General features: G+C 39.8%; 1 protein-coding gene across 3 annotated transcripts in view; it reads left to right on the top strand.

The window, feature by feature from the left end:
* Positions 1–27,280, top strand: part of ULK4 (unc-51 like kinase 4) — a 496,555-nt gene that overhangs the window by 260,973 nt on the left and 208,302 nt on the right. For all 3 annotated transcript variants that reach the window (XM_043886762.1, XM_043886763.1, XM_043886761.1), the window contains one exon: positions 2,144–2,249. In XM_043886762.1, the coding sequence (XP_043742697.1) occupies positions 2,144–2,249 (106 nt within the window). The remainder of the gene's footprint in view (positions 1–2,143; positions 2,250–27,280) is intronic.

The raw sequence follows: 27,280 nt of genomic DNA, 5'->3' as shown, positions 1-27,280 counted from the left end.
AGGTATGCCTTACTTGCTTTGTTTAAAGTTGTAACCTTCCCCTACAGCACCCCCAAACCACTGTTCCCTGTTCCGTTTCCTCTTGCAGTGTGTTTCATCCTTTAACATAGAATGTAATTATTGTCTTCCCCCCTGCTACATGTAAATTCCACAAGGGTGGGGCTGCTTTTTGAAAATTAAAAAAAAAATTTTGGTTTGTTTTATTCACTGATATAAGCCAAGTACCTAGAACAGTGGGCACTTTGTAAATAAAAGTTGTAAAAAAGACTTAATTCTCAATGCAAAATGGGATCCTGTACTGGATCCTGGAACAGAAAAGAAAGTTAGCGAAAATGTGACATTTGAATAGTCTTTAGTTTTGTTATTAGAACCATACCAGTGGTGCCTTAGTTTTGATCAACGTACTTTGGTTGGATGAGATGCTAACAGGGGAAGCCAGGTGAAGGGTGTATGGAGACTCTGTATGCTGTCTTCACAACTCTGCTGTGACTCTAAACGTATTTCAAAAGAAAATCTTTGGGATCCCTTAAAAAGTTAGAAGTTATCTTTTGTGTCTTGTCAATGAGAAATTGGACCAAAGTTACTCCCTGGTATGCTATGTGAAGTGTTAGGGAAAGCAGAGTTCACTCTTTCGGGTCCCTGTATAGTTTATTACACTGAAGCAGTGCTTCAGTAAGTCATGTTCAACATCACCAGCCATGTGTAAGAGTGAGGAAGGAGAACAGCAGTAACAGTTGACTCTCAAAACTGCAGAAATATTTCTTTAAGAAGTTTTTCTTTCGTGATCTCAAAGTCACTTTCAGATGTGGTTTCATAAGTTCCACGTACTTGACCTCTAGTCACTCTGACTCCTTAGTTGCCCATCAGAAGCCCCGAGGGCAGAGTGGTTGTCCCTCAGCGCGTGGGCAGGGGACAGCATGCAACCATGCTGGTGCCCTGCGTGGTTCACGCTGCCTCCCAGCTCACCTGACTCACCGATGGGACCTTAACATAGAGGAATTTTGCCTCATTCGAGTGGAAAAAGATAATCACCCAACCTCGTACAAAGAATGAAGGCAGGTCACCAATCAAAAAATGGGCCAAAGAACTAAATAGACATTTCTCCAAAGAAGACATACAGATGGCTAACAAACACATGAAAAGATGCTCAACATCACTCATTATCAGAGAAATGCAAATCAAAACCACAATGAGGTGCCAGTCAGAATGGCTGCTATCCAAAAGTCTACAAGCAATAAATGCTGGAGAGGGTGTGGAGAAAAGGGAACCCTCTTACACTGTTGGTGGGAATGCAAACTAGTACAGCCGCTATGGAAAACAGTGTGGAGATTTCTTAAAAAACTGGAAATAGAACTGCCATATGACCCAGCAATCCCACTCCTGGGCATACACACCAAGGAAACAAAAATTGAAAGAGACACGTGTACCCCAGTGTTCATCGCAGCACTGTTTATAATAGCCAGGACATGGAAGCAACCTAGATGCCCATCAGCAGACGAATGGATAAGGAAGCTGTGGTACATATACACCATGGAATATTACTCAGCCGTTAAAAAGAATACATTTGAATCAGTTCTAATGAGATGGATGAAACTGGAGCCCATTATACGGAGTGAAGTAAGCCAGAAAGAAAAACACCAATACAGCATACTAACACATATATATGGAATTTAAAAAGATGGTAACGATAACCCTATATGCAGGACAGAAAAAGAGATACAGATGCATAGAACAGACTTTTGGACTTTGTGGGGAAGGCGAGGGTGGGATGATCTGAGAGAATAGCACTGAAACATGTATATTGTCTATAGTGAAACAGATCACCAGCCCAGGTTGGATGCATGAGACAAGTGCTTGGGGTTGGTTCACTGGGAAGACCCAGAGGGATGGGGTGGGGAGGGAGATGGAAGGGGGGATCAGGATGGGGAACACATGTAAATCCATGGCTGATTCATGTCAATGTATGGCAAAAACCACTACAATATTGTAAAGTAATTAGCCTCCAACTAAATAAAAATAAAAAAATAGAAAAACAAAAAAAAGAATGAAGGGAGGTCAGTCATGTGACCATTTGTCTCTTTTATGATGTAATGATGTTTCTCTGTTTCTGTACAGTTATGATGAAAATGGTACTCTGTTGCAGGAACATCAGGAGAACATTCTGGGTAACACCATGCAAAGTGTGGTTGCATTGCTCAACAATCTGGTTGCCTGCAAAGATTCGAATATGAAGCTACTTTATGAACAAGGTAAATGCTTCTTAGAATTCATCTTTAATTATGTTGAATTTTGCCTATTTATAAGTTTCATCATCTCACATAGTAGACAGTTAACAAGTACTACTTAGAGTTGATCAATCAAAATAGATGCTTAAAGGTCTACAAATACAATAATATTACCAGCACAAATGGGAAGTCTGGTTGGATTTTGATAGTGTCTCAGAGTTAATTCATTCTTGTTCATGACACAAAATCAATAGGCACTCCTTACAGATGATAGATCAAGAAACGAAAATGTATGCATCCTGTGTAGACTTTTTGCTACCAATCAAAATAAAAACATATATGCTCAAAATCACCTTGGAAAATGAGACTGAATGAGTTGAGGGTGGCTTTACTTTACATCTTATGCATATCTGTAATACTGAAATGAAAAACTTATAAAAGTTTTTAAAGAGCTCAATTGAAGAGTTCAATTTTTTGTTTGTTTGTTTGTTTTAGGTTTCAAACCAAATTGGGAGGGCAGTACAGAAATTTCCCATATAACCCCTGTCCCCACACATGGAGAGCATACCCCATTATCAGTATCACTCACCAAAGTGGTATTTTTTTTATTTTTTTGCCAAAGATAAATGTACATTGATATAATAATCACCCAGAGTTCGTAGTTTACATTCAGGCTCACTCTTGATTTTGTACTTTCTCTGTGTTTGGACAAGTGTATAATGACATTTGGGGCTTCCCCGGTGTGACCCAACGGTAAGGTGCTCGCCTGCAGTGCAGGGGGCGCAGGAGACACAGGTTCAGTCCCTTGGTCAGGAACATCTCCTGGAGGGTGGCAGAGCAACCCACTCTAGTATTCTTGCCGGGAAAATCCCATGGACATAGGACCTAGCAGGCTACTGTCCATGGGGTCGCAGAGAGTCAGACACAGCAGAAGCGACTGAGCATGCATGCATAATGACATCCATCCATCCATTATCATATTGTACGGTGTGTTTTCATCGGCTTACCAGTCCTCTGTGCTCTACCTGTCCATCCCCACTGCCCTGTACAACCTCTGATCTTTTTACTGTCTACACAGTTTTGCCCCTTCCAGAACATCATAAAGTTAGAATCACACAGTATGTCACCTTTTCAGACTGGCTTTTTTTCACTCAGTAATATTAATTTAAGGTTCTTCCATGTGTTTTCGCGGTTTGATGCCTCATTTCATTTTAGTACTGAATAAAATTCTCTACTGTATGGAGGTACTGCAGTTTGTTAATCCATTCACCTAATGAAGGACATCTTGGTTGCTTCCAGGTTTTGGCAATTATGAATAAAGCTGCTATAAATATTACGGTTTTTGTGTGGACATAAGTTTTGAACTCCTTTAGGTAAATACCGAAGAGTGTACTTGCTAATAGTATGCTAATTATTTCATTTTTTAAGGGATGCCAAACTGTCTCCCAGTGTGGCTGTACCGTTGTGCATTCCCAAAGTGAATAAGAGTTTTTGTTCCTCAATACCCTTGCCAGTTTTGGGTGTTGTCAGTGTTCTGGGTTTTGGATGTTCTGTTAAGTGGTCATGGTAGCTCCTTGTTTTAATTTCCCTTTCCCTGATGGTATACAATGTGAAGCATTTTCTTATATTCTTGTTTCCCATTTGTGTATCTTCTCTGGTGGAGGTCTCTGCTAAAATCTTTAACTTAATTTTTAATTGGATTATTTTTTCTTCTTGCTCTTGGGTTTCAAGAGTTCTTTGCATTTGTTGGATAAAGTCCTTTATCAGATGTGTCTTTTGCAAATATTTTCTCCCAATCTGTGACTTGTGTTTTAATTCTTTTGGAGAGCCAAAGTTTTAATTTTAGTTAAGTCCAGTTTATCAATTTTTAAAAATGGATTGTGTCCATGGTGTTATTACCTCAGAAGTCTTCACCATACCCAGTGTCATCTAGGTTTTCTCCTACATTATCCTCTAGGAGTTTTGTAGTTTTGAATTTTTACAATTAGGTCTGTGATCCATTGTGAGTTAATGTTTGTGCAGTGTATAAGGTAGATTTTTTTTTGTATGTTGCTGTTCCAGGACTGTTTGATGGGGAGACTGTCTTTGCTCCATTGTGTTTCCTTTGCTCCTTTGTCAAAGGTCATTTAACTGTATTTATCCAAGTGTGTTACTGGGCTCTCTATTCTCTTCCATTGACCTATTTGCTTTATACTTTCACCAATACCCACTGTCTTGATGACTGTAGCTTTAAGGTAAATCTTTAAGTCGGGTGGCATCAGTCCTTCAACTTTGTTCTTCTCCTTAATATAGACTTTAGAATCAGTTTGTTGATACTCATAAAATAACTTTCTTGGACTTTGATCGGGATTGCATTGAATCTATAGATAAAGTTGGGAATATTGTTACATCTTAAACACAGTGTTTACTACTTTTATATTAATAAAATCTCTCATTTGAATGTTCATGAAAATACGACTTGAATAGGATCAATGAATAAAAAAATCCAAGATCAATGGATAAAATCTTTAAGGATCAATGAACTAAAAAAATCCAAGATCAGTGGATAAAATCTTTAAGTCACGGTTTTGATTTTCCCCCCAACATTTAGAGTTGTGTTTCTGTGTGGTCACTATACCTAAATGTTGGCAATGTTTTTTTTCTCCCTTAAGAAGCATGTGCATTCTCAACAATAATAAATATTGCCAAGAGTTGAGGGATTTTAGTACATTGAAACATTTATCCTTTTATACAGCAGCATCCTATTCTGTTTTATGGGTTCATTTCAGTTCAGTCACTCAGTTGTGTCTGACTCTTTGCGACCCCATGAATCACAGCACGCCAGGCCTCCCTGTCCATCACCAACTCCCGGACTTTACCCAAACTCATGTCCGTTGAGTCGGTGACGCCATCCAACCATCTCATCCTCTGTCGTCCCCTCTCCTCCCTCCTTCAATCTTTCCCAGCATCAGGGTCTTTTCCAAGGAGTCAGTTATTTGCATCAGGTGGCCAAAGTATTGGAGTTTCAGCTTTAGCATCAGTTACTTCCAATGAATACTCAGGACTGATTTCCTTTAGGATGGACTGGTTGGATCTCCTTGCAGTCCAAGGGACTCTCAAGAGTCTTCTCCAACACCACAGTTCAAAAGCATCAATTTTTCGGCGCTCAGCTTTCTTTACAGTCCAATTCTCACGTCCATACATGACTACTGGAAAAACCATAGCCTTGACTAGACGGACCTTTGTTGGCAAAGTAACATCTCTGCTTTTTAATATGCTGTCTAGGTTGGTCATAATTTTCCTTCCAAGGAGTAAGCGTCTTTTAATTTCATGGCTGCAGTCACCATCTGCTGTGATTTTGGAGCCCAGAAAAAGAAAGCCAGCCACTATTCCACTGTTTCTAAACCTGTAATCTAATGGATATGAGTAATTTCCAATCTTTTGCTATTGAAGACAGTTCTTAAGCACACATAACCTTCACATGGGAGCAGAACTATCTACAGAGTAAATTCCTGGGGTTAGAATCACTAGATCAAGGGATATCTGCTGCTGCTGCTAAGTTGCTTCAGTTGTGTCCGACTCTGTGCGACCCCATAGATGGCTGCCCACCAGGCACCCCTGTCCCTGGGAGTCTCCAGGCAAGAACACTGGAGTGGGTTGCCATTTCCTTCTCAAGGGGTATATGCGTCTGTAATTTCCATGGGTATTGACAGGTTGTCGTAAGCAGCCTGACAGTTTATACTTCCATCAGGGCACATGAGATTACTTGTCTCTGGATCTAAGCGCATGTTATGTTTTCCCATTTGTTTGACTTTTCTTTCTTTATAGTTTTCTTTATATAGGCCATATGCATTTCTTCCTGTTTATCTCTCCCCAGATATTTTATCCTTTTTTACTTGCTATCAGAAATAAGGAATTTTCTACCAGTTTAGTTTTCAATTATTTTTTTAAGTATGTGTTTGAAAGTTTTTTTAATTTCCGTTTATTAACTTTGTCTCTAGGTTTATTCTCTTATTACTTTCCATGGTGATGACCTAGATGATTCTCTTTATTTTCTGGTTATGTAATAATAATGATTGCAAATAGAAACAGTCTTTAATTTTTATAGTTCTACTTTTTCTCTCTAGTCTAATTGCAAGATTCAGAGAGTGATATAGAGGATATCTTGGTATTGCCTCAGAATCTTTTTTTTCTGGTTAAGGAAGTGTTTACATTTTATCTTTTGCAATCAAGAATAAATAATAGTAAATAAATAATGATGACTTTTGACCCCTCTGGAAATGATCAAATGATTTTTCCTTGGATCTATTCATGTCATGGATTATATTTAATAGACTATCTAATATGCAACCACCCTAGTTGCATCAGTTTGGATCAGTAAGCACAGTTAATTGTGATATAATATTCTTTAATTGTGCTGCTTCAGGTTTTTGTTAATCTTTTATTCAAGATTTTCCTTTGCTGTTTATAAGTGATTTACCTATAGTTTTGTTTCTTGTTTCTTTTTTGCTGGATTTTAGTGTTATTGCTGTATTGCTGCTTCTTTTTAAGGAAGTTTTCTTTCTTCCTTTGGCTTTGGAACAGTTTAGATATCTTAGATATTACCTTTTAAAAGTTTTATAGAAGTCCCTTGTGAAGCCATCTGGCTTGCTCTCTTTCTTGAAGGTACGGTAGCTGTGATAGCTCTTTGACACCATTCTCTGTTTCCACAGTGATAGTAAATCTTTTTTCATTTTCCCATCTTTTATAGAGTCAGTTATAGGATATTATATTTTCCTAGAATGTCTTCATTTCACACACACTTTCAAATCTATAGACTTGGACAGAATAGCTTCTCATAATTCTTTTGTTTTCTTAGGTTTCAGAAGTTAACTTCCTGCTTCCATTTATATATATTTTTTATATATGCATTTAAATATATTATATATGTATTTATATATAATGCATATATTCCAAAATATATATATGTATTTGCACTTTTGTAATTTTATTGATTAGTTAAGATAATGGTTTTAACTATTATGTGCGCATTTGTGTGCGTATACAAATGTGCATATAGTATTTAGGCCAGTTTGGGAATTTGCGTATTAGTCCTAGTTTAAAAAAAATTCTTCTTTTATCTACTGATTCACTCTTTGTGAATGCTTAATTCATTTATCTCCTTTTTGCTTTATCATTAAAATATTTAAAGCTATGAATTTTCTTCCAGTATTGGATTCTGATCTGTAGTGCATCCATTGTTTTTGTTTTCTGCATATATTTCAGTTTTGGTGTACGTTCCTTCATTGAGCCAATAATTGTTTAACAGTGAGGGTTTATTTTGTTTTATTAATTTTGTTCTTTCTAGTTTTATTGCACTATGGTCAGCAAGTTTCGGCAGTACTGTTTTGTCTTTTTAGAATTTATTGAGGTTTTCTTGTAGCTAATATATGGTCAATTTTCATGATTTAATATGTATACTTGGGAAAGTGCATATAGGATTTCTCTCTTGACGGTAACTGATACTAACATGCCCTCCCACCAAAACAACAGGAAAATTCAACAAAACATGTGAAGCAGTTTGTTTTCAGTCACTGGAAAATAGGCAACATTGGGTTCTGAGCCTTGAGAAGCGAAACATGAGGTGAACCTCATCACACTCTTTGTTTTGAACTCAAGCAATTCATTGTGCGTAGCCCTTGATTTTTTGCCTGTTTATGGAAGCAGAGTCCAAGAAGAATACCAAGGTCTTGCCGAGTTAGGGAGGAAGAGTTCAGTGTGCAGGGATGAGAACTAGTGAAGGTTCACAGGGAAGAGTATAAGAGAAGAGATGCAAAGAGGGATCGGGCCCAGAAGTCTAATGGAGGTTTCACACAGGTCCTTTGTGAGGGCTGGGCTGCAGTGGGCATGCACAGAACAGGATTCTGTTAGGCCTAGAAAAAGGATAGAGCAGATGCCATAAGGTTGAGAGCTGGATTGATACAGCAGAGATTATGCTCATGGGGGATGTAGGAATTCCAGTCTAGCTACTGGGTGGTACCTTACTATGGTCCTAAGTAGTTACATCAGCCTGAAACCAGATGCTAGTCTAGACCTTCCATAGCCTTTCAATCATGTCCTGTGCATGCTATGCTAAGTCACTTCAGTTGTGTCCAGCTATTTGCAACCCCATGAACTGTGGTCTGCCACGCTCCTCTGTCTATGGGATATTTTTCAGTAGTGGGTTGCCATTTCCTGCTCCAGGGGATCTTCCTGACCCAGGGATTGAACCCATGTCTCTTATGTCTTCTGCATTGGCAGGCGGATTCTTACCACTAGCACCACTTGGAAAGCCCTGGACTAATTCCTAGGGCTATGAATTAAACTATAGACCTGTCCTGACAAAGAATAAGACTAAGCCCTTCAAGGTCAAAAGATTCACAAAGAAGTTTACTGCCTGCTAGAACAAAATCGCCAGGAGTCCAGGTGGTCTTAAGAAAGGTGGTTAATCTGCAAGTGTGGTGGGGTGAGGAAGCGGGTAAGTGTGGGGTTCTGGGGTACACTGAGGCTGGGATCACTTTCCTGGCCCTTGCTAGTGGTTAGTGGGGAGGAGAGGTGTGACTGTGGGAAATCTGTTTCCCTTCTCCAGAGATACACCAGGTGTGTCTTTTCATCATACTCGGTTGCTCTACAGACTTCTTGGCTACTCAGTGTGGCTGATTTTTCCAAAGTTGGGTAAGAGATCTGTTGAGTGTTTGCCAGCCCAGAGTATACTAAGATTCAGTGGGGTGTGGCCACAAGAGGAGTCACTAATGATCTGCCACTGTATGGGCTTGAATGTTTGTGGTTGGTTTGAATAAAGTCTTCTTGTTAGTTTTTATTTTGGGTCAATTCTGGCTCAGTCGTCAATGTATGTATTCATTACATTTCATACAGAATTAAATTCCCTATTCCAAACGTTACAGTTACTTGTAACATTAATACTTTGAAAATCGTCCTGTTACAAGGGAGCTGTGGTGCAGATGAAGTGGAGATGATTATTCCTGCCTTTAAGTGCTTCAGTGTGGTGCTGTGTTAGGCCAGTGTCTGACTGAATTTCGTTGTTGGACCACATACTAACAGTGAAGGGACGAGTTCTAAAGCATCCGTTTCCCCCCTCAGCTTTAATATCTCTGAAATGAGTGCATCAGCACTGGTGTCCAGACGGCAGTCCCAGTGTAGTTTCTGCTGTTGGCATGTGTGCGTTGAACCTTGTGGAATGAGTGTGAGTGTCCCGGAAGTGAACCCAGACACCTCGGAAGAGGTGCATCATAGTACTGTCCTGCATCCACGTTCTGATGGAGCCACACTTGCGAAACAGTACAGAGGTTGGATGATTCCAGGTTGACAAATAAGAGGAGTCAGTCTCCAAATGGGAAGGACTTTTAAGAAAAACTCAAGCAATTCATTGTGCGTAGACATCCCCTTTTGTGTGTCATAAAGGCAGTGTATGAGAAAATCCACATCAAAATATGCCTCAGAGCGCATGCATTGAGTATAAGATGCAGTTCTAAGTGATAAAGTGTGTGCCATGTAAGTGGCAGCATTTTTTCTTTGTTAGTGGTATGTAAAATGGTGTGGTTCCTTATGATCTCTGGCATCTTAGACTCAGTGAGGAGTGGTAGGTAGTACGGGTGAGAACCTCAACACAGCCTCTGCGCATCCCATAAGCACGCAGACTCTGAGAGGTAGGGTCATCGACACAACACCAGTGTGTACCTGCATTGTATCATCCAGGTTTTTTGCTTTAACATTTTCATTTTTAAATGAAGTGTTTAAGGGAAATAATTAAAAAACAAAGTAAGACCTTTTGTTTATATTTGAAAAAATGTTACTGTTATTAACATTTAAAATTGGATGCCGGCTCGTTCCTGTGCAATGACCTTTAGATAATGGATATTAATTCCAGCTTCAGTCTTAACCAGCAGAGCTGTCAGCATAATGGATTTACATGACAGACTGTGGCAGCCAAAAAACTGTAGCACCTCCACAGGACCGTTTAGGGAAATTATGTTTGTCCTCATGGGTTTACGGTGTGTCAGAAATCAAAACACTCATTTCTTGCTAGGTATATTATAAAACTGCCTAAGTTGGTGTTTCCTCAAGAGACCAGAAAATTACTGTGAGAGTTGTTTGAGCTTTGACGGTGTATTTAATAGCTCTCTTTGATTCTTTTGTGTTTAAGGATAATGTTCAGAATGATGTTAAAGAGGCGAAGTCGGCAAACTTTTTGTGTAAAGGACCAGATAGTAAATATTTTAGGTTTGTAGGGCCATGTGATCTTTGCCACCACTGCTGAATACTGCCAGTATAGTAGGCAACAGGACAGAGAATCCAGATGTGAGTGGTAATGGCCCTTGTCCATCAGTTTTCTTTACAAAATTAGGTGGTCAACTCACTGGCCGTGGTTTTCCAGCCCCTCTTGTACAGTACCTAACTCAAATTCTCCCAAAACTGCTCTCAAGTCTTCACATCAACATATTTGTAAAATTTAGTTGTTAAACTATGCTTCAACTCAAGAAAAACTGAAAATTAAATTTAAATGAATATATTCAGAAGAGATTACTACCTTCATAGTTGCGTGAAGAAAAAATGAAATATTTGCCCTAAGGGCTTAATCTAAAAATCATAATAAATACATACATCTTACTTAATTCTGCTCCTATAGCACAAAAATTGCCATAGAGAATAAATATATAAAGGGATGAGCATGACTGTGTCTCAGTAAGATTTTATTTACAAAACAGATGATTTCCCACTCTTATCTAGTTCATTCAGTCTGTCAACAAATGTTTATATACCAGGTATTGTTCTTGGTGTGACGAATGAACAATGAACAAAATGAACAAAATTGGCAAGATTTCTGCCTGCATGGCACTTCCATTCTGATGGAAAAAATAAACCACAAATCAAAACAATGAACAAGAAAGTTTGTGTTAGATAATGTTAGCTGTCACATGATGATAAACACTGATTTAAAAGAAAAAAGGAAAAAAAAAAAAAAGAAAAAAGGAAAAGTGGGGGGCTAGAGGTGTCTGCATGGAGGTAGGGTTGAAATCCCACCCTGGGGAGCCAAGGAACGCATCACTGTGTAGGTGGTGGTTAAGTAAAAGCTGGAAGGAAGTGAGGAAGTAGCCATGCAGATACCTGGGCGAAGGTGGGTGGAGAGAACAGTAGGTGTGAATCCAGGGTGGGAGCCTGCCTGCCGGGTGAGGAGCAGCAGGGAGGCCAATGCAGCTACAGCAGAGGAGACGCTGAGCCAGGGGAGAGGATGAAGCAGTAGGACTGGCTGGTGCCTTCGGGGGGCACAGGGTCAGTTTTGTCCAGAGCGATCTGGAAACATGGCCAGACTGCAGTTCACTTTGAACTGAAGATGAGGAAACTGGTTGGTAATTACTGACTACCTACTTACTCTGGGTCAGGAAGATGCCCTGGAGGAGGGCATGGCAACCCGCTTCAGTATTCTTGTCTGGAGAATTCCATGGGCAGAGGAGGCTGGCGGGCTGCAGTCCATGGGGTCTCAAGAGTTGGACACGACTGAGTGACTAACACTTTCACTTTCATCACATATTTGAACTTTTCTTATTTCTCACTACCTTGGTATCACTAAAACTTTGCATTAACAAACTGCCCCTATTAGCTTTATGTCTGTGTGAAGTTTTGAATCTGAAGTAAATTCTTATACGGTGAGTAGGTTTAATCCAGCTATTACTTTTAGAAATTGTTCTCATTTTAAATGAATATAGTGGAAATATATAAGATACAAATGCTGTCAAAAATATTGAACTTTAACTGAATAGAGAATGGGCAGACATTGCTTGAATTTGACAAGACATTGTTTAGTAAGGTAATGTTGTTATTCGCTAAGTCCTGTCCAACTGTTTGTGACCCCATGGACTGCAACATGCCAGGCTCCTGTGTTCTCCATTATCTTCCAAAGTTTGCTGAAATTCATGTCCATTGGGTCAATGATGCCATCCAACCGTCTCATCCTGTGTTGCTCCCTTCTCCTCTTGCCCGCAGTTTTTCCCAGCATCAGGGTTTTTTCCAATGAGTTGTCTCTTTGCATCAGGTGACCAAGGTATTGGAGCTTCAGCATCAGTCTTTCCAATGAATTTTCGGTGTTGATTGCCTTTAGGATTAACTGGTTTGATCTCCTTGCTGTCCAAAGGACTCTCACGAGTCTTCCCCACCACCCCGATTGGAAAGCATCAATTTGTCGGCATGCAGCCTTCTTTATGGTCCAACTCTCTCATTTGTACATGACTACTAGAAAAACCATCGCTTTGACTATACAGACATGTGGCAGCAAAGTGATGCCTCTGCTTTTTAATAGGCTGTCCAGGTTTGTCAGAGTTTTCCTTTCAAGGAGTATTCTAATTTCATGGCTATTGTCACTGTCTGCAGTAAATTTGCAGCCCAGAAAAATAATATCTGTCACTACTTCTACCTTTTCCCTTTCCATTTTCCTCATCACACTGTTTTCCAGAGTGGCTACACCATTTAAAATTTCCACCAATGATGTTTTGAGGATTCCAGTTTCTCCATACCCTTTCCACTGTTTGTTATCTTGTGTCCTTTTCCATTATGGCTGTCCTAATGGTGTGAAGTGATGTCACACATGGTGTTGATTTGCAATTCCCCAAAAGTTAAGGACATTGAGCATTGTTGCGTGATTTGTGTAGGACTGACCTTGGGAACGGGAAAATATTGGAGAAGATGACGACGCTCTGATCTATTTTTCATGTAGTGACTGCCAGAATGATCATTTGAAGGGGCAAATCTTACCATATTACTCTCTCTGCTAGCTTTCTGCTGCTCCTGGGAGCAAGACTGGACTCATTAACATAACAGACAGCCCTTATTTCACCCACTGCCTCTCAGGCCACTTCCTCCTCTTCTGTCTGCGCTGTGGCCACAGCCGCCTTGTCTCTGGTTCCATCAGGTGCTGGGCTGCTCTCCGCTCTGTGCGGTCCCACCCACCGTTCCCCATCCTTCTTACCTTCTTCCTTCCTTCAGTGCTCAGTTCAAACACCGTTTCCTCCAGAAAACCTTCCGTGATACCCCGTATTCTCCTTTGTTGCACGTATTTCACTTTTAATTAAAACATGAGCTGTATAATTAGCTGGTTAACGTCCATGCCATCTGCTAGGATGAAAGCCCCACAGAGACAGGAACCTGCCTTTCCCATTCACAACTGCACCTCCTGCGCAGTTGCTGATGCGCAGTAGTTGTTTAGTAAATGTGCGCTGACACCCGGAGTGGTGCCCACGTGCCGTGTCTAGAGTGAGTGCTCTGGGTCTGCACTCTGCACCTCTGTGTTGTCTGCGCTCGTCTGCAGTGATGTGTTTCGTACGTCTCTTCCCTCCTTGTGTGTTTTGTTGAGAACCTGATATCCATAAGGCAGTATTCTCTGGATTCTTCTTAGGCCGCCAACGTGGGTAAAATTTGAGCTGCTCACTGATTTTTTTCATCAGTTCTTCTCCAGTTCTTCTCCACTTTTGCAGTCCAGCTAACTCATCTCCAAGGAGCATATCCTCTTGCTCTGAAGCATGATAAAAGCCATTGGCAGAGACTGAGAATGTAATCTGGGCTTTTGCAGAGCCATTTTGGGGAGCTACAGACTTATAAGCAATGATTCTTTACTCATTTCTTTTATTTTGTCTTACCTTAATCTTTAAATATGAAGAATTATGTGTTGGATAGATTGAACTGTCCACTTTTCCTTCTTTAGTATTCCATTGAGACTGATTGGCCTGCATGTCTTCACTCCCCCTTCTTATGAGTCTACTGACCAGTGCTCACTTAGGCTTCTTAATCTGAAATACTTTGAGATATCCAAGCCATATGATCACTTATCAGAAAAGTTTTTCAATGAAAGAAAAGAAAAAGACATTTAACAAGCTCTTTGCAAGGTCAGATTAAAAACATGTTAAAAATAGGAAGGAGAGGGACACATTATAGCAGGTGTGAATTGATAATAGTGTCGGGAAATAGCATACAATGAGTTGAGCTTCCTATAAATTCTCAGAGGGCTACTGAAAGACTTTTGAAGTTATCTTCCAAGTAAAAGGAAGGATACAAATCCATTATTTAGGGAGAAAGTTAAGAAGTTAGCATGTGAGTGGAAGACAGTAACATGGTGTGATCATTTAAATAGCTGGGTTTGAATCCTGGGTCTACAGTTTGTATGGTGAGATCTCTTTAGGATAATGGCACCCATTTCGTAGCTTTGATTTGAGCATTAAATGATAATATATGCAGGTTTGTCATGTATAATTAGTAAACTTAGCATAAGTATTTGAAAGTAAGTACTAAAAATAGCTGAGCAAGCCTCTCATGGGGCCATACAAGCAGATCATTAGAGTAAGAAAAGTGAAGCCCCAGATAAGTTACTAGATTCTAAGGCAGCATCAGACACTTTAAATCATAACTTTCCCACTCTAGCAGGTTATGACAGAATGTACTGAAAAATTCACAAATATGACCTTAGAGCCCCCTTTTAGAAAACGGAAGTGTAGTTAATTTGCAGTGCTGTGTTCATTTCAGGTGTGCAGCAGAGTGATCGTTACGCACATCGGGTTGTGGCCAAAATGTTCATTTGGATTTTCCCATAACAGCAGATGGGAAGCCCGAACGGACTTTTTGGCCAATCCAGTATATACACACACATGTACTTTTTCATATTCTTTTCCACTATAGTTTATTATAAGATATTGACTGTGTTCCTTGTGCCATACAGTAGGACCTTGTTGTTTATTTTATACACAATAGCTTCCATCTTCCAATCCCAGACTCCTGATTCATCCCCCTACCCCTTTCTCCTCTGGTAACCATAAGTTTGTTTTCTATGTCTGTGAATGTTTCTATTTTTAACTTTAGTTCGTTTGTATCATATTTCGTTTTCCACAGATAAGTGATGCGATATATTTATCTTTTTCTGCCCGACTGACTTTACTTAGTATGACAGTCCGTAGGTCATGTTGCTGCAAATGGCATTATTTCATTCTTTGTTTAATGACTGAGTAGTATTTCTGTGTGTGTGTGTTGTATGTGTGTAACATACTGCCTCTTCTTTGTTCATTTATATGTGGATGGTATTTAGGTCGCTTCCATGTCTTGGCTGTTGGGAATAGTGTTGCTGTGAACACTGGGGCGCATGTGTCTTTTCAAATCAGAGTTTCCTCTGAGTGTATGACTGGGGCTTCTCAGATGGTGCAGTGGTGAAGACTCTGCCTGCCAGCACAGGAGACGCTAGAAACATGGGTTCAGTCCCTGGTCAGGAAGATCCCAGGAGGAGGAAATGGCAACCCATTCCAGTAATCTTGCCTGGAAAAGTCTATGAACAGAGGGGCCTGGTGGACTACAGTCTGTGGGGTCACAGAAGAGTCAGACACAACTGAGCGACCAGGCACGCACACATGGGATATATGCCTAAGAGAGGGATTGCTGGATGATGTGGTAATTCTCTTTTTAGTTTTTTGAAGAACTTCCATAATGCTTTCCATAGTAGCTGCACCAGTCTACATTGTCACCAACAGTTTTGCAGGGTTCCCTTATCTCCACATTCTTTCTGTTCTTTATTATTTGTAGACTTTTTAATAATGGCCATTCTGAGTGGCCATTGTTCTTTTTATTTATAAATAGGTATTTGTAGAATCCTTTCTTCCTTCTTTCTGTGCTCCCTCCAGCCCAACCTCTCTCTCCTTTCTTTCTTTTTTATTGAGATATAGTTTACATATAATATATATGTTTAACATATATACTGTGTTGATTTGATACACAATTATATCACATGACCTAATTACCATTTTCTTTTTGTGGTGAGAACATTTGACAGCAAAAAAACAAGCAGCCTAATTCAAAAGGAGACAAAGGACTTGTATAGATATTTCTAAAAAAAAAAAAACCAAAAACCATCCACATAGCCAATAAACACATGAAAGGATGCATAACATTATTTGTCATTATGGATATACAAATCAAACTATAATAAGATACTTCTTCAAATTTATTAGGATTGCAACTGTTTTTTTTATTTTTATTTTTTAAAAGGAAAATAGTGTTGGTGAGGTATGGAGAAATTGGAACCCTCACACATTGCTGGTGGCCACGTGAAATAGTATGACTGCTGTGGAAGACAATAATGGTTCCTCAAAAGTTATGCATAGAATTACCATATGATCTGGCAGTTCCCCTCCCAAAAGAAGTGGGATAGAGCCTTAAACAGATAACTTACATGTGAATGTTCATTGCAGCATTATTCACAATAGCTAAAAGGCAAAAATAATCCTCAAGCCCGTCTGCAGATGAATGGATAGCAAATGTGAGGTATACGTATAGCAGAGTACTATTCAGCCTTAAAAAGAAATAAAATTCTGATTCATGCTGCAACGTAGGTGAACCTTGAAAATATTACACTAAATGTTGGAAGCCAGATACAAAAAGGACACATTGTGTATGATTTTTACTTATATGAGATACCTGGAATAGACAAATTCATAGGAGCAGAGTGAAATAGTGGTTGGCACAGGCTGGGAGGAGGGAAATGAGGAATTTTATTTAACGGGTACAGGGATTCTATTTGCGATGGTGAAGATGGTCTGGAAATTGTGACATTGGTTACACAAGACTATGAATGTATTTAGTGTCACTGAATTGTATGGTTATAATAGTAAGTTTTATGTTAGGTATGTGTTTTTACCACAATTAACAAAGAACCCCAGCTGAAAATGATATATGTCTCTCTTGCTCACATTAATCAGTGACATCTGGTTTCTGGGCCATGTGAGAATATAGTTTGGGGCATTGGAAAGTCTGACTGGGCAGCCACTTCTCAGCAGAGATGCCACAGTTTTCAACAAAGAGCACGAATATTTTGAGAGTAGCAATTATTTTGGCAGCAAAGACTAAAAAAATTTTTTTAATGTATGTATTTCACAAGATAGCAAATTCACTTTGGCATGTAACTTGAAGCTGTAGGATCAGAAGATCCTGAAACTTTCCTATCAAACACAAGCCAGGGAAAAGAAATTAATATTAACGTTCCCATTTTACCCATTTTAAATGTTTGGAGTGTTGATAATGAGTAGAATGTACCCTGTATTTGTGTTTGTCCTGTGTCTTAAAGTTGAGGTTTCCATGAATTTACTCTGATTTTATTGTCACTGTTTTCCCCATATGTTCATATGCACTTCAAGTTCTCGACCACAGTGCTTTCCAGAAGCAGGCTACTCTCTGATGGCCCAACTCTGGGGCATTGGTGTCTCCTCTGTATAAGGAGGGATGTTGAGTTTACTTTTGGGGGAAATGTTAAAGAAATGTTGCAGATAAAACTAGAAGCTCCTTCACTTAGGCATCCAAGATGGAGAGGCCGATGGAAACCATTCCTTCTAAGGAGCAGCAGAGGGTGCTGGGAGGGGCGGCTTGTAAGCTAGATGACCAGTGAGAGCTTCCAGCGCTGTCTTTGGATGTGTCATGGGAAACAGGGAGGAGATTCATGCTGTGAGTTGCTCCGATAGGCAGGACGTTGGGTCTTAGGGAAAGTTCCATGGCAGCCACTTCCTGTTCAGCATAGGACAGTTCTTCCCAACGGTTTGAAGACTTAAATAGGGAGAAGTCAACTTCAGGGCAAACCGAGTACCATCAGTCTCAGGAGACCAAGCAGAGAAGTGATTCCAAGTGCGGATGGGAGGTTGGCTTACGGCCTCTGGAGATCCTGACAGCCCTAGAAATTTTGTGATGCTCTTTATACTTGCCAATAGTTTGCAAATATTTCTGCAGCCTCTAAGAGGAACAGCAGAGGAGGAGTCGATGTAATGAAAGAAAGCTATTAAGATGTAAATTGTTTTATCTGTTAAGTGCTTTCCCAATGTGCTGAAACACACATTCACTTTTATTCCCTTCTGTCTAGGCTGCTGACAGTCAGGAACTAAAGATGGAAATGTGGAATCAAGCAGGTTATACCCATACAAAGAGAGACAACTAACATCTGGCTCTTTCTGTTTTCCTTTAAATGATATAATCAGTGTTGCATAGTGTGTCTAACGCCTTCTCCTTTATATCCTTAGTTTTAGAGAAAAAAATCTAATGCCAGGCAGCCATTATTGCAGCCCACTGCTGGCATATTCAGCAAACAGTAGGACATTTAAAGTGAGGACAGTTATTAATGGGTTTAGAACAGTAATAAAACTTTATAGAGGAGTTTAATAAGTCATTTACAGACCATGAAACAAAGCTAATAGTCACCCTTCATGGGTGAAGTATTCTATTTGTCCTGTGGTCCTCTGCTTTGACTTTTAGTCAAATGTCAAGAGATCACTTAGATTTCAAATGTCTTTATATGCATTTTATTGTTAAAGCCTGTAGAATTTTGCACGCTTAGAAAAAATGAGTCCCCAAAGAGCAATGATATAGTGTTATCATTTTCAGTAAAATGTAAGCAGTCAGCTCTGTCTGTCTTTCCAGTTACAGATACATAAATGCACTAGTGATTGGCAGACAATATGATCTTCTGTCTATATAAGCACCGAATTTTGGACTTAATCCAATCTTTTTTTTCTAGATGTCTCTTGGATATTAGCTGTACCTAGCTGAATAAATAACAGGGCTTTTATTTTTCATTCTGTTAACATTTTCCACCACAGTTGAATCTTTCTGGGCATTATAGTTTGTCCTCCCCTCCCTACTAAGAGCTCTTACCCTGCACCATGCCCAGAAGACTTCCTTTCCTGTTAGAGACAGTTGTTCTGATTTGGGTTTAGTTTTTTTCCATGTCATTCAGTAACTCTTATATAAATCACAGAGGATTTAGAGTTGGACTGTTCCTAAAAGTCATTTATTCAAACCTCTCATTGTACATATGATGAAAGCAAAGCCAACAAGGTGCAAAAACTTCCCCTGGGCTCCCCCAGCTGGAAAACAGCTGAATGATCCTGAGATGTGAGGTTGCTAGCTGAGGGCCTCTGCTCCCTGTTCGGGCTCACCCCTGTCTTCAGAGCTGCAAGTGTTTGGTCAGAGCACTGTTGGGTGCTCTCTTCCACATCTCATTTGGAGCCAAGCTTTTGCTTAAGTTTCATTTGCTATTGATGAAATTGACTGGAACACTGTCTCTTTCTTTCAGGGTAATATTACTTACTGATGGCTCATGGTCCTCTTTTGTAAACATCAGTCAGTATCTTCTCCTTTGATGTCCTTGGTAAACAGTGGCATGGTATTTTATTTTTGAGACATCTGGCCAGTGTTGAGGCGAAGTGTCTCTCTGCCCAGAGAATAAAGCCATGGAGTCTTTTTATTTTTTTTTTTTTAAGATTTTAAAAATGTATGGCTGTGGTGAGTCTTCATTGCTACATGTGGGCATTTTCTAGTTGCGGCAAGCGTGGTGCATGGGCTTCTCACTGCTGGCTTCTTTCTTGTTTTGGAGCAGAGGCTCTATGTGTACAGGCTTCGGTATAGTTGCAGCTTGTGGGCTCTAGAGCACGAACTTGGTAGTTGTGACACATGGGCTTAGTTCCTCTGTAGCATGTGGGATCTTCCCAGATCAGAGATCAAACCCATGTCCCCTGCATTGCCAGGTGGATTCTTAACTACTGGACCACCAGCCCAGCCATGCATTCTTTAATCCTGGGCTTCCACCAACTGAGCTCTCCATCTGGGGATGGTGTTCACCCTAGTGCTCTGACACATAACTGATAGGGAGAACCTGATGCTTACTTTAAAGATGTTTCAAATAATAAAAAAAAAAATGAGGAGTTATTTTATTTGAAATAAAGAGTAACTGGGGACAAGTCCATGTTGCAAAATTAAAGCAGTAATCAGATTGGTGGAGTGACCATACTATGCTTAGTCATGTCAACGTTGACAGCATGGCCAATCCAAAAGGTTTTTACTCAGCTTGATCAGGTATTTGTTATTAAATAAAAGGATATTCATTCAGATTCATATAGCATTCATATTCATATAGCATGTCATCTTTGCTCAATAAATATTTATTAAATGAATCAGTAAAAGAATGAATGAGCAAAGGCTCTTGAAAATTACATTAAAGATAATTGCATGTGGTGTGTGCTCGTGAGAAGATGAGGTGAGAAGAGAGAGAGTAGGTCTGAGAAATTGAGTATTTCCTGCCATATCAGTGAACAGGAGGTCACGGTCATCAGCACTTCCAGCCCTCCGCTGTGAGCTCCTGAGCCGTAATGTCAGGAAGGAAAAGAATACCTGCGACCTCACAGCATCAGACTGCAGCCACTCCCTAGGGTGAGCCTTGAGGAAGCTCAGGATGTGACAAACTCGGGATACTGGCTCCAGATAGCTGAGATGCATATGAAAGGAATAATTTCAGTGAGCCCAGACTCTTGCATCTTCCTATACATAGAAAGTGCTAAATTCCTTAACTTTAAATGTCTGGCTTCCTCTAATTAAGAATAATCCTTTGATATTCAGACTACTTGCCCTTTGTTGCAAAACTTCTGTAAAACCTGGTTCCTCCCCTCAGCTCCTGGGAGCAGTTGTCTCAGGGTTACTTGAGATGCTGTCTCCGGGCTTGAAGTCCTAAAAATTCCCACCACATAAAACATAACCCTCAAGTTTTAAGTTGTAAATATATTTTTTTAAGTTGACAGGTTCAGTAAAGAAAATAATGGCATTAATTACAATAATAAGATGTGAGATCTGAAGTGGCACATTTTCTGAGAACCATGCTGTCTAGCCCTGAACACCTCTGAATCAGGGTCTCTGCCTGAAGAGGTGAATGTCCCTTGAGGAAAATGAGTCATCCACATCCAGAGAGCCCATAGAGAGAACTTTCAGAATGGCAACATGGAAGTGGAACTTGTTTTTGGTTTTTTAATTGGGTTTCCCTGGTGGCTCATAGGTTAAAGCGTCTGTCTGCAATGCGGGAGACCTGGGTTTGATCCCTGGATCAGGAGGAGCCCCTGGAGAAGGAAATGGCAACCCACTCCAGTATTCTTGCCTGGAGAATCCCATGGAGGGAGGAGCCTGGTAGGCTATAGTCCACAGGGTCGCAAAGAGTCAGACACGACTGAGCGACTTCACTTTCACTTTTGCCTTACAATGCTGTGTTGGTTTCTACTGTACAACAGTGTGAATCATCTTTAAGTGTACATATCATCCCCTCCCTCTTGAGCCTTCCCTTCCTTCCCCCCACCCCCACCTCAGTCATGTCCGACTCTTTGCGACCCCACGGACTGCAGCACACCAGGCCTCCCTGTCCATCACCAACTCCCAGAGTTTACTCAAACTCATGTCCATTGAGTCAGTGATGCCATCCAACCATTTCATCCTCTGTCATCCCCTTCTCCTCCCACACTCAGTCTTTCCCAGCATCAGGGTCTTTTCCAATGAGTCAGTTCTTTGCATCAGGTGGCCAAAGTATTGGAGTTTCAGCTTCAACATCAGTCCTTCCAGTTAACACCCAGGACTGATCTCCTTTAGGATGGACTGGTTGGATCTCCTTGCAGTCCAGGGGACTCTTGAGTCTTCTCCAACACCACAGTTCCAAAGCATCAATTCTTCGGTCATCAGAGAGCACCAAGCTGAGCCCCCTGTGCTCCCTGCACCTTCCCACTGGCCATCTGTTTTATACATGGTGGTGCATATATGGTCAATGCTTTCCCCATCATCCCACCCTCTTCTCCCCACCCCCCACAAGTCCATTCTATACATCTCTGTCTCTATTCCTGCTCTGCAAATAGGTTCATCAGTACCATTTTTCTAGATTCTGTATACACTTGTTAATATGTGATATTTGTTTTTCTGACTTCACTCTGTGTGACAGACTGTAGGCCCATCCACATCACTGCAAATGACCTAATTCCATTCCCTTAATTAGGCAAATATTCCTTTGTATATATGTACCACATCTTTATCCATTCATCTGTCAGTGGACATCTAGGTTGCTTCTGTGTCCTAGCTGTTGTCAGTTGTGCTTCAGTGAACACTGGGGTGCATGTACCTTTTCCAATTATGGTTTTCTTAGGGTGTATGCCAAATAGTGGGATTACTGGGCCTCGTGGTAGTTTTACTCCTAGTTCCTTAAGGAACCTCCATATTGTTCTCCACAATGGTAGTATTAATTTATACTCACACCAACAGTGCGAGAGGGTTTCCTTTTCTCCACACTCTCTCCAGCAGTTATTGTTGTAGATTTTTTGATGATGGCCATTCTGACTGGTGTGGGGTGATACCTCTTTATAAGTTTTGATTTGCATTTCTCTAATAATGAGCATTGTTGAACATCTTTTAATGTGTTTATTAGCCATCTGTATGTCTTCTTCGAGAAATGTCTGTTTAGGTCTTCCACCCATTTTTTGATGGAATTTTTTTTTATATTGAGCTACATGAGCTGCTTATATATTTTGGAGATTAATCTTTTGTCAGTTGCTTTGTTAGTAAATGTTTTCTCCCATTCTAAGGGTTGTCTTTTCGTTTTATGGTTTCCTTTGCTGTGCAAAAGCTTTTAAGTTTAATTAGGTCCCATTTGTTTATTTTTGTTTTTATTTTCATTACTCTAGGAGGTAGGTCAAAAAGGATCTTGCTGTGATTTATGTCAGAGTGTTTTGCCTATGTTTTCCTCTAAGAATTTTATAGTGTCTGGCCTTGCATTCAGGTCTTTCATCCATTTTGAGTTTATTTTTGTGTACGGTTCTAGCAAGTGTTCTAATCTGCCATCTGTTCAAAGTCTAGCTCCTAGTTTCTCCCTTCACACTCCTCCCCAAAACAGTATGGATCTACAGGGGGTGCTTGTGTGTCCTGGGGTGGGGATTGGAGAAGGGAGAGTCTCTCCTTACAGTGAGCTTCAAATGAAATAAACATTATTTTAAACTCATATTATTCATTTTAATGGTATGAAATACCTTTTAGATTTTAATCAAATGTGCTCTATTATTTTTGAAAATGTGATTTAACCTTTTACAGTAGAGCAGTTTACAGATTGTATTGTACAATTTTATGTACTTTGCATTGTACAGTTTTATGGGTTTTGCCAGGTATATGTCATCATGTGTCCACTATTACAGTATCCTACAGAACAGTTTCACTCTAAAAATCATTTGCTCCACATATTCATCTCCCCATCACTCCCACCCCAAGCCCCGACTTTGTAATATCTTCCTACCTTTACCTTTTCCAGAAAGAATGTCATCTATGTGGAAGAATCCAAATGCAGTCTTTACCATACTGCTTTGTTTTACCTAATGATACACATTTTAAGGTTCCTCCATGTCTTTTTTTAGCTTGATATAGCTCATTCCTTTTTATTGCTGAATAACATTCCATTGTGTTTACCATGTGTCGTCTTTTAGTATTACACTGGACTACCACGGTTCTTTTATGCACTTAGTTATTGAAAAATATCTTTGTTTCTTCTCAGTTTTGGTTATTATGAATGAGTCTGTTACAAATATCCATGTACAGGTTTTTATGTGGCCCTAAGTTTTCAGTTCATTCTAGTAAATACTAAGGAGAAAAATTGGGTTATCTGGGAAGGTTGTGTTTAATTTTGTAAGAAAGTGCCAAACTGTCTTCCACAATGGCTGCACTACTTTACATTCCCACCAGCCATGAGGGAGAGTTGTTGCTCCATATTCTCACCAGCGTTTGGTGTCAGTGTTTTGAATTTTCACTATTCCAGTAAGTTTTTGGTGGTGTCTTGCTGTTTTAATTTGCAGTTCCCTAATGACATATGATGTGGAGCATCTTTTCATATGCTTATTTGGCATCTGTGTGTATTTTCTTTGATGAAGTATGTGTTCAGATCTTTTGCCTGTTTTTTAATTGGGTTGTTTGTTGCCTTATTGTTGAGCTCTAAGGAGTCTTTCTGTATTTTGGATACAAGTCTTTTCTCAGATATGTGTTTTGCAAATATTTTCTCCCGGTCTGTGGCTTATCTTTTTTTTTTTTCTTCTGGTTTGATTAGTTTTGATACTTCGTTTTAATGGCTGTGGCAGCTGAAAAGTAAACCTCATCACAGTGCACAGATCTGCCTGGAGAAAATGCACCATTGACTCTGCTTCCTAAATTATACTTATTTTCAGAACCATATGCCAGTTATGCAAATATTTTAAGAAATAATTTGTCTAGTAAAATTTCATTTTCCCAGACCATTGCCTATTCTTACAAACTAATTGGAACCCATCACATTCTTCCATAAATTCAAGACCTATTGAGGTTTACTTGGAAAACATTTAAGTGGGTGTGAAAATAGTCTCCATTTGGGGGTCATATTTCATTTACCTTTTACTGAGCCTTTACCAGGTAGTAATAAACTACACTAATTTTTAAGCATGCCACTTAATGAATTTTTACATATGTATAAAGATATATAACCAACACACAGATCCAGGTTCAGAGCATTTTTACTACATCAGGAAATTCCTTCACATCCCTTCCCAGCCCGTGCCCATATGCAGGGCTCATCAGCATTCTTATTCCTATCACCATTGATTAGTTTAGTCTGCTCATGAACTTCATATAAAAGAAATACAGAGTATGTGCACTTCTGTGTCTGGCTACTTTCATGGCCAGATTTCAAACCAGTCAATCTTAAGGGAAATCCACCCTGAATACTCATTGGAACTACCAATGCTGAAGCTGAAGCTCCAGTATTCTAGTCATCCAATGCGAAAAGCCGACTCACTGGAAAAGTCCCTGATGCTGGGAAAGATTGAAGGCAGGAGGATAAGGGGATGACAGAGGATGAGATGGTTGGATGGTATCACCGACTCGATGGACACGAGTTTGAGCAAACTCAGGGAGATGGACAAGGACAGGGAAGCCTGGCATGCTGCAGTCCATGGGGTTGCAAAGAGTCAGACATGACTGGGCAACTGAACAACGACAACTTTCGTGGCATAATTTTGATGAGACTCATCTGTATTGTTTCTTTCATAAGCTTTTTTTTTAACTTAAAAAATTTCTACTTAGTATCCCATTGTACTAATGCATTACAGAGTCTTTCTGTTCCTACTGATGAACATTAGGCTTACTTTCAGTTTATATCTGTTATGAATAAAGCTGCTGTGAACATTCTTGTATACATCTTTTTGTGGACATATCTTCTCATTTGATTTGGATGCATACAGAACCATGCTTGCCCACACACAGGCACATAGACATACATACATCTGTTTGGAAGCATCTTCTCAAGTGTTATGCTAATTTGTGTGTTAACTGGCCATGTAAGAGAATTCCAATTGCTCCATGTATTTGGTCTCTGTCTTTTAATTTTAGTCTGTCTGTTGGTGTGTAGTAGTATGTGTGTTTGATTTTGTAATATTTTTATGTACCAATTGGCTGTTTGCATATCCGCTCTTCTGTCTTGCATTATCTTTCTCTCAGTTCTAATGTTGATTTGTGTTTTTCTTATTGAGCTAGAGGTTTCTTTATATATTGTAAGTAAGAGTCCTTTGTTGGATGTGTGCATTGCAAATAGTTTCTTCAGTTTTGTCGTGTACCTTTATACCCCTTAGTGATGAACTTAATGAGCAAATGTTCTTTTTTTTCTAATTTATTTATTTTTTATTGAAGGATAATTGCTTTACACAATTTTGCTGTTTTCTGTCAAACCTCAACATGAATCAGCCGTAGGAATATATATATCCCCTCCCTTTTGAAACCCACTCCCATCTCCCTCTCCATCCCACTCCTTTAGGTTGACACAGAGACCCTGTTTGAGTTTCCTGAGCCTACAGCAGATTCCTGTTGGCTCTCTATTTTACATGTGGTAATGTACGTTTCCATGTTACTCTTTCCATACAGCTCACCCTCTCCTCTCCTCTCCCCATGTCCATAAGTCTATTCTCTATGTCTGTTTCTCCACTGTTGCCCTGTAAATAAATTCTTCAGTACTGTTTTTCTAGATTCTATATATATGCGTTAGAATATGGTATTTATCTTTCTTTTTCTGACTCATTTCACTCTGTGTAATAGATTCTAGGTTCATCCACCTCATCAGAACTGACTCAAAGTCATTCCTTTTTATGGCTGAGTAATATTCCATTGTGTGTATGTACCACAACTTCTTTATCCATTCATCTGTCGATGGGCATCTAGGTTGCTTCCATGTTCTAGCTGTTGTAAATAGTGCTGCAGTGAACAATGGGATACATGTGTCTTTTTCAATTTTGGTTTCCTCAGGGTATATGCCTAGAAGTGGGGCTGGGTCATATGGTGGTTTTATTCCTAGTTTTTAAAGAAATCTCCATACCGTCTTCCTTAGTGGCTGTATCGCTTTACATTCCCACCAACAGTGCAAGAGCGTTGCCTTTTCTCCACACCCTCTCCAGCATTTATAGTTTGTAGACTTTCTGATGGTGGCCATTCTGACTGGTGTGACGTGACATCTCATTGTAGTTTTGATTTGCATTTCTCTAATAATGAGTGATGTTGAGCATCTTTTCATGTGTTTGTGTGCCATCTGAATGTCTTCTTTTGAAAAATGTCTGTTTTGGTTTTTTCCCCACTTTTTTATTGGGTTGTTTGTTTTTCTGGCATTGAGTTGTATGAGCTGCTTGTATATTTTGGAAATTAATCCTTTGTCAGTTGTTTCATTTGCTGTTATTTTATCCCATTCTGAGGGTTGTCTTTTCACCTTGCTTATAGTTTCTTTTGACTCATTGGAAAAGACCCTGATGGTGGGAGGGATTGAGGGCAGGAGGAGAAGGGGACGACAGAGGATGAGATGGCTGGATGGCATCACCGACTCGATGGACATGAGTTTGAGTAGACTCCGAGAGTTGGTGATGGACAGGGAGGCCTGGCGTGCTGTGATTCATGGGGTCGCAAAGAGTCGGACACGACTGAGTGACTGAACTGATTGACTGACTGATAGTTTCCTTTGCTGTGCAAAAGCTTTTAAGTTTAACCAGGCCCCACTTGTTTGCTTTTGTTTTTATTTCCCTTACTCTAGGAGGTGGGTCATAGAGGATTTTGCTTTGATTTATGTCACTGAGTGTTCTGCCTATGTTTTCCTCTAAGAGTTTTATAGTAAGTGTTCTTAATTTAATGAAATATAGTTCACATTTTTATAGTTAATGCTTTTTGTTGAAGTTAATGCTTTTTGT

Source organism: Cervus elaphus, chromosome 24 (genome assembly GCF_910594005.1).
Source record: "Cervus elaphus chromosome 24, mCerEla1.1, whole genome shotgun sequence".
Taxonomy (NCBI): domain Eukaryota; kingdom Metazoa; phylum Chordata; class Mammalia; order Artiodactyla; family Cervidae; genus Cervus; species Cervus elaphus.
This window is presented reverse-complemented; position numbering and strand designations above follow the sequence as displayed.